This window comes from Aptenodytes patagonicus, chromosome 18 (assembly GCF_965638725.1).
Source record: "Aptenodytes patagonicus chromosome 18, bAptPat1.pri.cur, whole genome shotgun sequence".
NCBI classification, from domain to species: domain Eukaryota; kingdom Metazoa; phylum Chordata; class Aves; order Sphenisciformes; family Spheniscidae; genus Aptenodytes; species Aptenodytes patagonicus.
Genome location: NC_134966.1, coordinates 3,334,571 through 3,348,717, shown reverse-complemented (window position 1 = coordinate 3,348,717; position 14,147 = coordinate 3,334,571). Strand labels below are relative to the sequence as shown.

At 49.2% G+C, this 14,147-nt stretch overlaps 1 protein-coding gene across 1 annotated transcript; it reads right to left on the bottom strand.

Annotated features, from left to right (window-relative positions):
* Positions 1-6,670: 6,670 nt before the first annotated feature.
* Positions 6,671-10,627, bottom strand: ATP6V1G1 (ATPase H+ transporting V1 subunit G1). The gene is made up of 3 exons (XM_076355411.1): positions 10,522-10,627; positions 8,847-8,947; positions 6,671-7,447 (listed from the first exon to the last, which is right to left on the bottom strand). The coding sequence occupies exons 1-3, from the start codon at positions 10,601-10,603 to the stop codon at positions 7,274-7,276; spliced, it is 357 nt and encodes a 118-aa protein (XP_076211526.1). The 5' UTR covers positions 10,604-10,627; the 3' UTR covers positions 6,671-7,273.
* Positions 10,628-14,147: the final 3,520 nt, after the last annotated feature.

The window sequence follows — 14,147 nt, the reverse complement described above, 5'->3', positions numbered from 1 at the left end:
TCTACCGTATTTGCACATATGCCTTCATATCTGGGCTTCTGAAATGCAAAGATGTGTCTGTAACATTCCTGTCCCACCTATTAATGGCCCTACCAAAACCTGAGCATTAGAAATTTAACCCTCTTAAAGCCAGCACAGAGAACGGTAATTAACAACGAGTACAAAGTCAATCAGGAAACTAGAAAGAAATCTGGAGAGAAGCAAAGGCTCACAAGAAACAGGGAACTAATTGACTGTAAAACAGAAAGAGGACACTGGCAGGATCCCAACGCAGACTGGAGGTGCTTCTGTTTCGTGGAGCCCAGCTGACACCCTCTGAAACTGGCCCTATTTAAAAATGAAGGTCTTCCAAAAATTGGAATGAGAATGAATGAAATGTAAGTAAAGGAAAATGCAGACTTCTCCGCTCCGGGAAGCATCGTGTTTGCTGTGCGTTCAGCTTGTGCTGGTTGGCAGGGGATTTGGGGATTTGTTTTAGACAAATCGGAGTTAAGGCAGCTTGAGGTTCGTCTTGAGCTTCATTCACCGGTATCTACGAAGAAGCAAGTCCTGACTTAACATAGCCCCACGGCTAAGCTATTCGCAAAGTCTCCCTCTCACTTCACTTGCTCTTTGCCTATTTTCTGCTTCCCGGTCTTACTTTTCCGACGATTAAATGATGAGCTCCCACTGCAGCCTGCTCACGAAGGCACACTTTCACCCTACTGTCAAATGAGACCTTACCCTTCCTTCCAACACGATGAAACCAGCCACCAGGGCCAACAGTTAGTAGGGGACAAAACCCAACCGCACAACCCCAGGACACGGGGACAGCAGGACTCCAGCGGTGGCGACGCTGGAGCCTCCGCAGCCATCTGACCCGCAGCCCCTCGACCTTCCTGGTAAAAAGCAGTTAAAAACTAAATCTTTCCCATTTCAGATGAAGCTGATTACTTCTTCTAGCCTCAGTGAATCTGGTGAAAAATTAAACATCTGTCTGCTTTGAAACAACCTCCAATTTATTTCAAGACTTCTCCACTCTCCACTATCATGGAGTCTCTAGACTAAATCATCCCGTACCTCCCCACCACCATCGCTCTGAGCCGTTTGCCAAACCTCCCCGGGCCCTTCGATGCTCTATTCAAAGAGTAATTTATTTTCACCTCTTTCAAAGCTCAGCGTCCGAAGAGGACACGGAGACCTCACCACATTCATGACCGTAAGAACTCTCTCTCTTTCTCACCTCCATCTTACATAGGACACTTGTATCAACATGCTGTACAGTGGTGACTTCATTTCCGAAACAAAACATTTGCTGAGTCTGGGGGAGTTCACCCTCATTTTCACAATTTCTGCAATGCTGTACAGCTGATTGTTGATTGCTTGGGTTTTGTGCATTCGATTTCACCTTTCTTAGTTCAGCGTTTCGCTTCCCTTCAGGGACTCTCATGCTACTGGTTTCAGATCATTTCTCCCATTTATTAAGATCATTTTGAATTGTAATTCAGTCCTCCGTACTGTTTGTATCTCTTCCCATCTTGGTGCCCTGGACATATATTATAACTGCATTCCCTATTCCATCATGCTGCATTAATGAATATATTACAAGGAACCTGATTCCAGGAAAAAAAAAATCTGCATTTGAAGTGCTTTCCCAGACTGACAGTAACCGCCGATGCCTCCCGTCCTCCAGAATAACCTCATCCTCCATCACGTCCTCAATACCATTTCTTAGATCACTCTTCACTACACGTCTCACTGCTTTACATACCGAGACGTATACTCATGAGTCTGCTTTTTCCTATTCTGACTCCAGAGACCGTATTTTCCCCTATATATTTATTACATGATTTGATACGCTTCTGTGCGATATTCGAAAGGCTGATAACGCATCACTGTTAGTCCAGCTTCATTCCCAGTGCTCTGCACGCAACTGCAGTTTCTCCCTACCTAAGTCTTGTTTGCGGCTGTGCACGCTGCAGTGGTGAGCAGCAGCCAACGCAGGCAGATCTCATTTTCTTTTGATGAAACCGCATTTTCAGTGCATAACTGTTCCATCTTTTTTTTTTTTTTCTTTCCAGTGAGCCTTAATTAGGAGAACAAAGTTGTTGAAAGCCTTGTCTTGCCCTTCCCCTCTTCCTGCACACAAAGTCTTCTTCACGGACTCTGGGTTGGGTTGGTTTTTTTTTGTCAAACAGCTCAGCAAAGCTGACAGATTGACAGTCATTAAATATAAAAACTTTCACAATATCCCTAAATTACGTGTTTCAAATGAAAAATGACACTTGCTTAAAGCATAAAGTGTGGTTCTTGGGTTTTTTTCCCCTACTTCTGCCTTTTTCCTATGAAGACTTAAAGTATTATTCTTTTTATTATGGTAATGTGAAAACCTCTTTCTTGCATCTCAAATTGAAAGAGGGAAAGCTTGCTATGTGCCTTGGGTAATGATTCAGCTATTGATCCAGCAGATGCTTTATTAGATTATTTTGAGACAGCCGAATGTAATTTAATACCTATTTATTTTCTATTCCTATGCCAGTCCAAGACACAATCTTTTCTGCACGGAATTAGTACTTTCTCCTTTCAACCTCCAAGAAAGATTACACTATGCTCCTTTCTTGGATTAGTTTGGGGAACTTTTTCAACAAAACATTGATCTTGAGGGTTCTCGACAGTCTTTTCTTTTAATATTTTGAAGCCAAAACCTCAGCTGGGATCAGTGGGTTCTAGGCTTGTCTTTCTTATTATGCATTAATGCAAGAACTACTGATGTCAGGTAAAAAGGGAAAGAGATTCCAGACGAGGAAAACAGAGACAAAAAGGAGATGAAAAGGAAAAATGAGCAAGTTTCATACAGGCAGAGAGGAGGGAGAGGAACGGCATTCTTTTTACGCAGTTATCTGTAGCCCACAGAAGGGACTGCGCGATGGAACACCAAAACGGCAGGAGATCACAAGAGTATTCAGGTCAGTCAAAATTAGGGTGTGCTTTTATAAGACTGAGCCCAGCTACTCTACACGCAGCTATTGCTGGGACACACCACCTTGCTGTCCACATCTCCCACGAGCTGCCTCGCAGGCCAGAAACCCCTGGCTTTTCGGTAGGGTTACTTACTGCCAGCTAGCCCCGCTTGCTGTGGGGTCAGGTGGGGAGAACAGCGGGAGCCCAAAGCTGTGGACGGAAGGGAGGGGAGAGGGACTGCCAGCAGCTTGATGGGCTTATATCCAGCACATAAAAAAAAGCCCCAGCTTTATTAAAGATCATCGGGAATTGTGTAGGGACCTCACAAAAGCAGAAGAATGAGGCATTTAAGATTGCCAAATTTGGACGTACACACTGGAATACCTTGAACGATTCGTACAAGGCGCATTGACGCGACCATCTAGCAGCAGCCTGTCACCACAGGGCAGAACAAGGAACGGCTCATCGATCTTCAGCAGTAGCCACGGCACTGGGAAAATTTAGGGTCCTCTCTTATGGTTCTGAAACCGCCCAAATCAAGCCGCCGGGGGAGTCTGTGATAAGGCACCGGCTGTCAGAATTGCTCTCCCCTTAATGAAAGCTTCCTCAAACTCCTCGACTCCAGATATGGGGCTGGGGGTGATTTCCCTCCTTGATTTCTCTGTTTGGACCCTGGAAAGGGAGGAAGGGAGAATGGCGGGGGGGATCTTTACAGGGGAAAAATTACTTTCTCTGCAACAAACAAAAAAATTTACAAGTTAAATGTCACACAAAATGGTCCTATAAAAATAATTAAATTATGATTGTTCTTACGTCACAGGAAGCACCATGAAGCAAACACTGGAGGAAGCACGCTCTCCTGCCATTCCACGCTGCCTGAATGAATCTCCCAGCAGCGGCACTGCCTTGCCCTTCGCCTGCTTTCTGCAGCCCCATGGGGGATCACCCAGGCTGTGACTGACTGGGGAGGGACCTCCCTGCCACCGCTGCACACACCACGTTTCATCCCTCCTATCCATTACTAGACCTTTCTCTCAAGTTTTTGGATTTAACCGCAACAAATGCACGGGGGATCAAACCCATACTGGCTCTGAACTGACCAAAAAAATATCAAGCGCCATTCGAGCAGAGATGGTGGACATGACCGGGATCGAGGGCTTTGGTTTCCCCTCTGCCTCCCCTCCCAGAGGGGTGCTGAGCTCTTTAACTGCTCTTTAACTCCTTGCTTAAACACGCAACAGTGAGAAGCAGATGCTCTCCTTCAGACCGAACGGCACAAGCCGAGTGAGGAGCAAGCTCTGTCAACACAGACGTGCCTTGAAAATTGAACTCTGGCTTCAAGCAGCACAAACGCGTGTCCTAATTGTACCTCGTACCGCACGTTAAGCCGTCCAGACGACACTCATCTTCTGGTGTTAATAAGCCATTTGTCCATCTGATGCTTGTACAGATGACACACCTTCTCAACGGTATTTTAAAAGCAAAAAAGGATTAACTCTGTAAATAATGTCTGAAAAGAAGTTCCACAAAAATCAACTCCAAACCGTCGTTGATGAACATGGATGGGCCTGGAGCCAAACTGCACTGTGTAAACCCTAATATTCCTGCGCCGATCCCAGGAAAGTGCTTATTTGCAAGCAGTTTTAACTGGGAGAAATCAACAGCAGTAGCCACTCACTTGACATTGCCCGAACAGGACACTTCTTACCTCCACACAGCACCAGGACTCCGACCGTCCTGGCAGCCGGCTGGTATTTCCAGGGGCAAGAACTCAAATTAAGGGAATCGGACAGCGGTGTTATGTGCCCAAAGCAGCTTCTGGCCCTTCCTGTGGTACAAGGGCAAGCTATGGCCCATATACACGGGCCCACATCTGCGAGGGATTACGGAGGCAGATCAGCAGCAGGGAGAATTCGGAGGCAGATTTGTACTAGCAGCTGGGGTAGGTTTTACCCTTACTAATCAAACTTACCGCAGAAAGTCTAGAAAAATCAGATTTCAGAGGCAAAAAGTCGCATGTCCAACTCCCTGCCTCTGTCGGCAGAAAACTGTTCCCTGCAGAGTATCCTTCTGGCACAGCCTGGCCTAGGCACAAAGATAGCAGTAGGTCTCCCTTTCCCAGAGCATCACAGCGTAAGACGAGAGAATCTCAATTTAAAACAAAATATCTACGCTGCAAACAAAGCCAGCCTTCCTGGTGAGCAGTAATTGGAAATACTCGCTTGTGTGCAAAGTTACAGAGTCCGGTAATTCTAAGCAGTTAAGTTTCAGGGAAGTATTACAGAAAATTGATATTCTTGCAACACAATGTTCTAAAGGGAGCGTCTTCACATCACCTTTTGCCAAGAGGAAATAATCAGGGAAGGGTTGTTCCTTTTCTCCTGCCTCTTACTGTTCTAGAGGGCAAGACTAGAAAGTCCTCATTAACAAAGGGAAACTCATGAACCAACATGAGAAAGTGGGGCGTGCACTATATTTTTTCTGGACAGAGTAGCAACCTTTTACTGATACACAAACAGGACGAAATTGCTAATTACAGCCCGGAGCTAGGAGGACTTCTATTAGGAGTATCATGCTGAAGTCCGAGCACCTGGTCTCAACAGGAAGAAACGTTTCCTCTCCAAAGGACAGACTAGAATTAGCATGGCTGCAACCTTTCATGAGGCCACAGCACCTCTCCAGTCATTAGACCAGACTGATTAAAACTGCTTTGGATCCTGTTCTCCTTGTACCGACCTGGCTTCTTCCCCAGCCTGGCACATTTGACTTTGCAGGCGGCTTTTGTTTCAATTTTACATCCTGTTTAATAGCCTGAGTTCCTAAAGGGATCCTTTCAGAACTACAGTACACTACCATAAAATATTACAACAGAAGACACCATAGCAGTCGACTCCGTCGTTGCCCTGTGTGACTGCAGGCAGACATTCGTTCCTTTGTTACGACTTTCATCCATCCTGCTTTCCTCCCTCCCAATCACAATCAAACTCCACGGGTCTGAGAGGCTTTTCAACGCTACGCTGAGGGTGGGTGGAAACAGAGGATGTTCTGTCTGAGGAACAGCACAGAACAAGGTTTCTTGCTTAGATCCCCAAGTGCACGGCTCTTGGGTCCGACCAGGTACGTGCTCGTCAAGGTCTCTTTTCTGCAAAAAGCCTTAAACCGAACTCAACAAAAAAGCAAAGCTACATTTAATATTCTGCTGGTGAGAGAGGGAGAGGAAGAAACTGCTGAAACATGAAACCTCTCGAGGTATTCCTGTGTACTTTTGATTAAAGAGCTAGCAAGCAACGCACGGACAATCCCAACACACTTATTTCACACTGTTCCCAGGCAGAGCAGGATGCTGCAGGATACAGTATGACCTTGGTATAAACAAGCAGTGACCAGCACTTGACTAAAGGAGGGATAATTACTGCACAGCGCCTGGCTATCAACCTATTCTAGTGAACTGGCAACATTTTATTCCCCCTAATGGTCACAAGAACATTTGTTCCTGAAGGTTTTCAGAATGATCTGGCAGGTAAAGCATCAGACTGGAGCCAAGAGGAAGAGCTCTGTAATGGGTTTTTACCTTACCTGCTGCGACCTTCAGACATTTGCTGTACCTCTTACTCTTTGTTTTATCAATACTTGATACTCATTTTTCGGAGCCCAGACTCCCATGCAACACAGTGAGACCTGTCAGTACTCTCAGAACAAGTGAGCAGGGACAACAAGACTGACTAGAGACTTTGGAGTTAAGTAAGTGTTTTTACTTTCAAGTGTCATAGTGCCAGACTCGTAACTCAAGCTAACAGCAGAATATACAGAGGATATTCAATACAGAGGAACTCAAGCACCTGAAAATTATCAGCCAGCACTGTACAGCCAGAGAATTCTTCTTACAAGGTTTAACCCCTGTACAAAGGTTAACAACACACCAAAAAATGCATTTTGGTCATCAAGAATAGTTACACAGGTCTAACAATTAGTGACACGGGCTCTCCATTTACACCTGGCCGATACCTCTCTCCCCTTTCTACTTCTGAGAGGAAAGCCTCTCGCTGAATACTATCCAGATAAAAAGGGAGCATTAATGCGCCAACTTGAATACATATTTAACAACTTAGCGCAGATTTGAGACATGGACATTTAATGTTCGAATAAGCTCTGAATCCGTGTCAAGAGAGGAACTAACAGAACTCCAACAAGATATTGATGACCTACAACTCACTGAAATAATTTAACACATTTACAAGAAGAACAGTTAAGGTATGGCTAAGAGCTGTACATTCCACTTGAAGCTCAGACATTACTACCAGCATCTCCAGTATGCTCGCTCCTTCTTCCACTACTACCCATTGATGCGGTAATTCACATGGATTTCAGGTTTGATGTCACAGACTAGCAACAACAGCTGGGAGAGGACCACCTCGCGGTTCTTCTGGAAGTTCTGCTGGATCACACTCATCTTTTCCTGGGTCTCTTTCTCAACTTCAGTGGTGCAGCTGCCATGAGATCCAAGTGCCTACAAGTAGCAAAGGAAAGAGAAAGCTCACATGAAAGTAGTTTGACAAAGAAAACGCTATGCCTAGCTCTGGATTTTGTTATTCTGGACTGCCTCACTGCATCTCAACCATTAATCTTTGCTGAGGGAAGAACTGCACTAAAAAAAAAAAAAGTACCATTGGATTCTCTACTCGGATTTCCTGCTAAACTTGCCCAAGTTTGTATTTCATCCACAGCCCACGCCTTTTATCCTCTCTTATTCATTATCCACCAGTTTAGAGCATGGGCTTCTAAAAAGTGCCTGAAATAAAGGTTCTGCTCTACTGGCGACTGGAACTGGGAACCCCTGGGCACTACCGTACTAGATAGTGTAAGAAAAGCAACACCCGTGATCTAGTTTAAGCACAGTCTTCACATCATCCCATTGCTTCTACCCTTGAAGAATCTTTATAAAAATCTCTGCCTTCCTAACAGGACTGTGGGCCACGCGATACACACAGCAAGGAGTCTCGCACAGCTTACGATGCCCGTCTTGCCCCATAAGCAAGGGCAGAGAGTGCAAATTCCCATTATAAGCGGGGGGGGGGGGAGGCACAGAAAAATATGCTGAAAGAGACTAACACCCTGGGACTCAAATTCAAAGAGCTTCTCTCTCTGGAGAGGGATAAATAAAACAGAACCAGCTGACAGGCAGTGAAGTCCACTTTATTAGCCTGGAATTGCCTGGTACCATACGCCTAGTGAACCAAGCTAGCAACTGATTGTAAAAAATTAATCTTGACCTGCTAACATGAAGGCTATTATGCAGGAGAACAGAGGAGGTGGTGGTGTGCTAACCAGATGAACAGAGGAGAGGGTTGCCGGCTCATTTTCTGAAGTTTTCAGAACTGACGTGGGCATACAGGCAGTGGAAACATCCTGACTGCGTGACAGCCCTCATTCGCCCCAGTTCCGCGCCTTTTGGGAATACCTCCTCTTGCTCAGAAGGAAAGGAAACACACCCCTTTGGACACAACTGCTTCAGCACGACAGCAGCATCTACGAGGCAAGCGGCTTCTACCACGTAGCATCGTAGAAACCGGCTTGTCACGGGAGGAATGAGCTTGGTCTTTTTTTGACGCTGCTACATACAGCAGGTTTTGGGAGGCTGCCACCCACCAGGGCCCCAGCCAGCACATGAGCTCATTAAGCCAATTCACTGCCAGTCAATAGTTCTGCCTGTTGAGACGCAATGCACCATGTTCTGATTCACTTCCACCGGTTTTTCCGTGACACGTGGCTGTGCATCAGAGGAAGGCAGTTAGGGAAGTACTCCTCCAGCAACATATTCCATCCCGAGGGCTACTCTCAGGGCAAGTAACCCCAAACGCAAGGCGAAGGGGCTGGCTAGGCAACAGTGAATGATCTAGAAAACAAACCGCTGCTTCCTTGGCTTTGAACTCCTTCTCCCTCTGCAGGCGGTACTGCTCAATCTCTGCCTGGGCTTCTTCTTTTGCCTGCTTCAGCCTCCGATTCTTTCCTGTTTCCAAAGAACATACCAAATGAAGTAAAGAAAAGAAAGTATCGAGAGCGTATTTCCCCACACCTCTCCAGCTACCCGATGCACAACAATCACTGTAGCATTTGCTATTGCAGCAGCTCCTTCTGTAGGAGGCATCAGCAGGGTGCCGCACAGCCTCGCAGCCCCTCCAGCTCTGCAGTGTTAGCCGACCTCAGGAGCACGAGGTCGCCCTGCGTGCCACTGAACCATCGCCAAGCTCACCACGCGGTGAGCTTCCACCAGCAAGAACTGGAGAGGTTCTCTGAGCCAGCGGACGCGTTAGACAACCTGCAGGTCTGGCCTTGCTCACGTGAGCGCACAACATCCCTGAGCCATCCCAAAGAGCACAGCAGAGAGAATATTAAGTCTTAGTTTTGCCTCAGGCCAATTGTGCAACCGATGGAAAGACTGACTACTGCATCAACTTCCCCTCTTGGACGTTCCATCACACCCTCCCCTCCAAGGCCATCATCACTGGAGCAAGCTACAACCACCTACTTCTCATAAAACTGTCAGGGGGTAGAACCGCAACACAGTGCGGCTTCGTTTAAAAATAAAAGAATGAAATGCTTGAGGCAGGAAAAATTTGTAAAGGTGGGCATCTCTGTAACCTGAATTTCTCTCGCTTAACAGGAAAAGCTAACCTGGCTCCCCAAGGAGCCGCTCCCTCAGCTCTACAAAGTGTCTAATCGCCAACGTGGGAATACGCTGTTTTGATCAAGAAGGAAGAGAAATTAAGAGTAGGAAAGATGCAGATGAGCACGAGCATCCCCCCGTGATGGCTGGACTGAAGACCCTGCTGCCACGAAGGTCAGGGCTGCGATGGCGGTCTCCTCCTAGGGAGCAGTCCCACCGGGCCAGGAGTCACCGAGCTCCGCTGCCACCAGCGCGGCCCCTCCAGCTACCGGAACGAAGGTTCCCCGCTGCCGCCAGGGCCCATCCGGCTTCGGTTTCGACACCTTCACACGGGAGGCAGGTTTCCGGAGGAGCTCCCGAGGAGCCCCGCCGCGCCCGCCACCGCCCCGGGCGGCCCTTCGGCCTCGCTCTCAGCGGCCAGGCCCGCGGCGCTGCCGGCGCCGCTCACGGTCCCCGCGCAAGGCGGGCCCTGCGTCCCCCGCCCAGGGGCACGGGGGGGACCCCCGCCAGCACAGCGGCCCGCAGACACCGCTCCTCCGCCGCCCCCCGCGCTGCCAGCTGGGCTCCAGCGCCCCGGCTCCTGCGGCTCCCCCGAGGCGGCCGGGCCAGGCAGCCCCTCCACCTCAGGCCCCCGCGGCGGGGCTAGGCCGGGCCGGGCAGCCCCGCCACCTCAGGCCCCCACGGCGGGGCTAGGCCGGGCCGGGCCGGGCAGCCCCGCCACCTCAGGCCCCCACGGCGGGGCTAGGCCGGGCCGGGCAGCCCCGCCACCTCAGGCCCCCGCGGCGGGGCGAGGCCGGGCCGGGCAGCCCCGCCACCTCAGGCCCCCGCGGCAGGGCTAGGCCGGGCCGGGCCGGGCAGCCCCGCCACCTCAGGCCCCCGCAGCGAGGCGAGGCGAGGCCGGACCGGGCCGTACTCACGCTTGCGGGCCTCGGCCACCTTCTCGGCGGCGCGCTTCTCGGCCTGCAGCAGCTGCTGGATGCCCTGCGACTGGCTCGCCATGGCGGCGCCCGCCCTTCCCCTTGCCGCCGCCGCCGCCAACGTCACTGCGTCAGGCCGGGCCCCGCCCCGGCCCCGCCTCCAACAGGCGGGCCCCGCCCCCCGCCGGTCCCGGGGAGGGGGGGGGGGGGGGGGTGTCCGTCGGCGCCCGCCCCGCACGGGCCCGTCCCGGCAGGCGGCGGAGCCCGGGGTCGCCGCCCGCCTTCCCTGGCGGAGGTTTCCGAGCGCCGCCTTTGCCCCCGGCCAGAAAAGAGGTTGAAAACCTGGAGGGAGCCCCCCGAAAACCCTTCAGGAAGGCAACGGGCGGAATTTATTACTATTAATTTCACGGTTTTTAATCGTTGGCCTTGCGGCAACCCAGAACGCGCATCGCCATTAGCACCAGACCCCCGCCTGGGAAGCTCTGGTCCCCCCCCAGGCAGCAGCATCTCCTCCCGGCCGCACGGGATGCGGGATCTTGCCCCCCAGCACGGAGCCACCGATGCACAGGGGAGTCCATAATCATCCGGGATCATCTTCTCCAGGGGCTCCCAGGGGAGCCAGGCCCCTCTACTCCAAACACACACACCTACTTCACCCCAACCCCACTCCAGCCCAACCCTCGGCCATCACATCCCAGGGATGATTTAAAACCCCGAACGCGGCTCCCCGACACTTTCAGAGCATAAATTACAATTATCGCCACGGACAAAGCGTCGGAGCCGTGACAGTGACTCACACCCTTGCAGGGAGGAATGGGGGGCTGCTGATATGCCTCTTCCATCCCCGGTGATGGAAAGGACAGGAGACAATGAATCAAACGCGTATTTATAGTGCGAAAAGGAATTATGAGTGTTCAGCAGGGTGACCTTCATCTGGGCGTAGCGATTAACTAAATGGGCTTAGCGGGCCTGCCCGTCGAGCGTTATACTCGATTCAGTAAAAGAAAGATAAAAGGAAAGATGGGGAGAAAAGCTGTGATAGTAAATCTGGGTTTTGCAGCAAGCCTGGGAACTGGTGGTTTGTGCACAGGGAGCAGGAACCGCCGCTGGGTGCAAAGGGGCGAGCAGGCATCCGCCGCGGCACCGGCTGCTCCCGTCGGGCACGGGGGACTGTGCTGGAAGAAGGGAAACCCAGCAAATCTGGTCCTAAGTCATCTGTCACAAACAGGGCAGGTTCGGCCGAGGGGATGCGGCTCGGGTGCTGCGCTGGTTACCGGTGAGCACAGAAAGGAAAGGACAGAAAATGCGGGTCCGATTCAAAACATGCCGCAGCACCTTTTGAGAGGTGGTGGGGGTCAGCTGGGCCAGATCCAAGCTGTTTTTACAAGAGAAAATGGCCCAAAAATGGAAGTCGTCTCATCCAGCTCCAAATCTGAGGAGCCCCCTGCCCCCCTCTCACCTCAGACCTCTGCAAAAGCCATCAAATTAAATAAACTCTCCCACTGACTCCTGGGGCCCTCGGATGATACCTCCATCCCCTTCCCATCTAGAAACTCACCATCCTCATTAGCTGCTGCCATTTTTTCAGGGATGTTCATCTGCTGCTAATTAAAGCACTTGAGCTGAACCCACAAATTACCCCCCCAGCAGGACGCTCTGAAGGCGACGTAACGCATGGAGCAGGGTTTGCAGCAAAGCGGCTGGAACGGGCTCAGCTCTCCCCTGGAGTCACAGCGGGCACCAGGGTGTTATCTTCCTCCGGGGTGACTGCGATTTTCAGACTCGCTGCTTCTGTCTGTAAGGTAACAATGATAACGGTGCCTTTTTCTGCCCCCAGAAATATTCTGGCTGTGATCGCACTAAGCCTTCAGACAAAAGCCCCTCCCAAAGTACAGCTTTGGGTTGACCAAACATATTTGATGAGTTTTCGGCGATTTCATTTTGATGGTTAACAAATGAGGCAATAATAGTTTCTATTTAAAACAACCTTTTGTTTGGTTGCATTGCTTTTCAGTTTAAGATTGCTCAAAAGCTAATTGAAACCTCATGGTGTGCGTCACATGAAACACGTGAATCTAAAAGCTGTTGGATCAACTTTTCAAGTCACTTAAAATTTTGAAAAACTGCTTCTCACTTGTTGCAAAAAAAATGGTTTTCCAATTCTCAAACCTGCATTTGCATGAGTAAGAGAGCTGCTTGTACAGCTTTAATTCTATCGGCAATGGATTTATAATTAATTAGCATCACAAGTACTTCTGAACTCGGTTTTTGTTTCCCCCCAGACTCATTGTACACGAGCTCGTCGCTCACTATTACGGAGAAAGCAGCTACTACTGAAACTGATACTAGCATCCCGCCACGTGTCCAGCGCCGACTTCTTAATGCCATAAACTTGACCGACCCTAAATTTCACGTACCTCACATTCAATGCAGACTAGAGAAAGAACATCTTTAGAAGACTAAGGCTAGTCCTGCTCTCTACCATGGGAGAGTAAATTGCTAAAATCTTTCCGGCACAGAACTACTTCCCCTTGTGCCTGGGCTGGGCGGATAACCCAAAGCACATGAATCCTGCCCGCTCTCCGCCTTCCCCCTCCCCGCTTGCCCTGCCGGGACTCCAGTCTCTCTGGCTATACATAAAGATATTTAAGCAACATGGAAAGTTTAGCATGTTAGAAATATCATCTCTGTGTCTGGAGTCTGTTGGGATCTGGAACGTCCTGATGCCCCGAGGGGAAAGGAGGAGCGCTGGGGCCAGAGGGGTGACCCAGGGCTCACGTGCCGGCTCGTGCCAGGAGGGGAGGCCCGTCCTTCAGAGCTTGAAGGAAACAAAGGCATTTTATTTTTCTTCGGCTGTTTCTGCAGATCGCATTAATGAAAGTGAATTTCTTATTTAATTTTCCTTTTTTCCCCTTGTGAGCATTGAAGACTGATTTTCATTTTGGAGTGGTCTTTCATCTTCCTGCTTTTACTCTACACTGGGTCATAACTCCATGCATGTGTTATGCTGGTTTCTGAAATATCAGATATTTCTAGAATCAGGAAGGAAAAAAAAAATACAGATTTCCCCTTTCTTTTTCTTTTAGTTTCTAAGCACAGAAAACATGCGCCATGTCTTATGATCCTGCAGTCATTAAGGATTCCAAGACACATTTCCCAAGAATAAGATTTTAAACATTGTGTCTGGCTTCTTTCCAGATCAGGTAATCACGTTTTTCCTCTCTGAATTCCCCTGCACTTTCAATTGGATACATTATTATTCTCCATTCCCCAACTTAAAGTGTTACGCTGTGGGATTGTCTACTCTTTTAAAAAGGTTTTGTGTTGAACACCTAGCAACCAAACTAGTTTCTCTCCTCTGAGGTTTAATTCATTAACACAAATCACTTCGAGGCCTTGAGATGATGCAGCTGTTGGTTGATGATAAACGATCATTGGTTGATCGTTAAAAAAGTACCAATGAATAATTATTAATTAGAATTCATAGTTTGGAGGGATATTTTAAATTGATAAACTGAGTGTTAGAAATCTAAGCATAACACAGCAGTAAAATTTACATAGAAAAATCAACCAAACCTTCAAGTGCACAAGTCAGTACCGCTTGACTGTACCTGACCTACACCAAG

Coding starts and splice junctions, on each gene's coding strand:
- ATP6V1G1 (XM_076355411.1), bottom strand. CDS start 10,603: ATGGCGAGCCAGTCGCAGGGCATCCAGCAGCTGCTGCAGGCCGAGAAG. Junction 8,948..10,521: donor GGTGGCCGAGGCCCGCAAGC/GTGAGTACGGCC, acceptor CTTTGGAAACAG/GAAAGAATCGGAGGCTGAAG. Junction 7,448..8,846: donor TCAAAGCCAAGGAAGCAGCG/GTTTGTTTTCTA, acceptor TGCTACTTGTAG/GCACTTGGATCTCATGGCAG.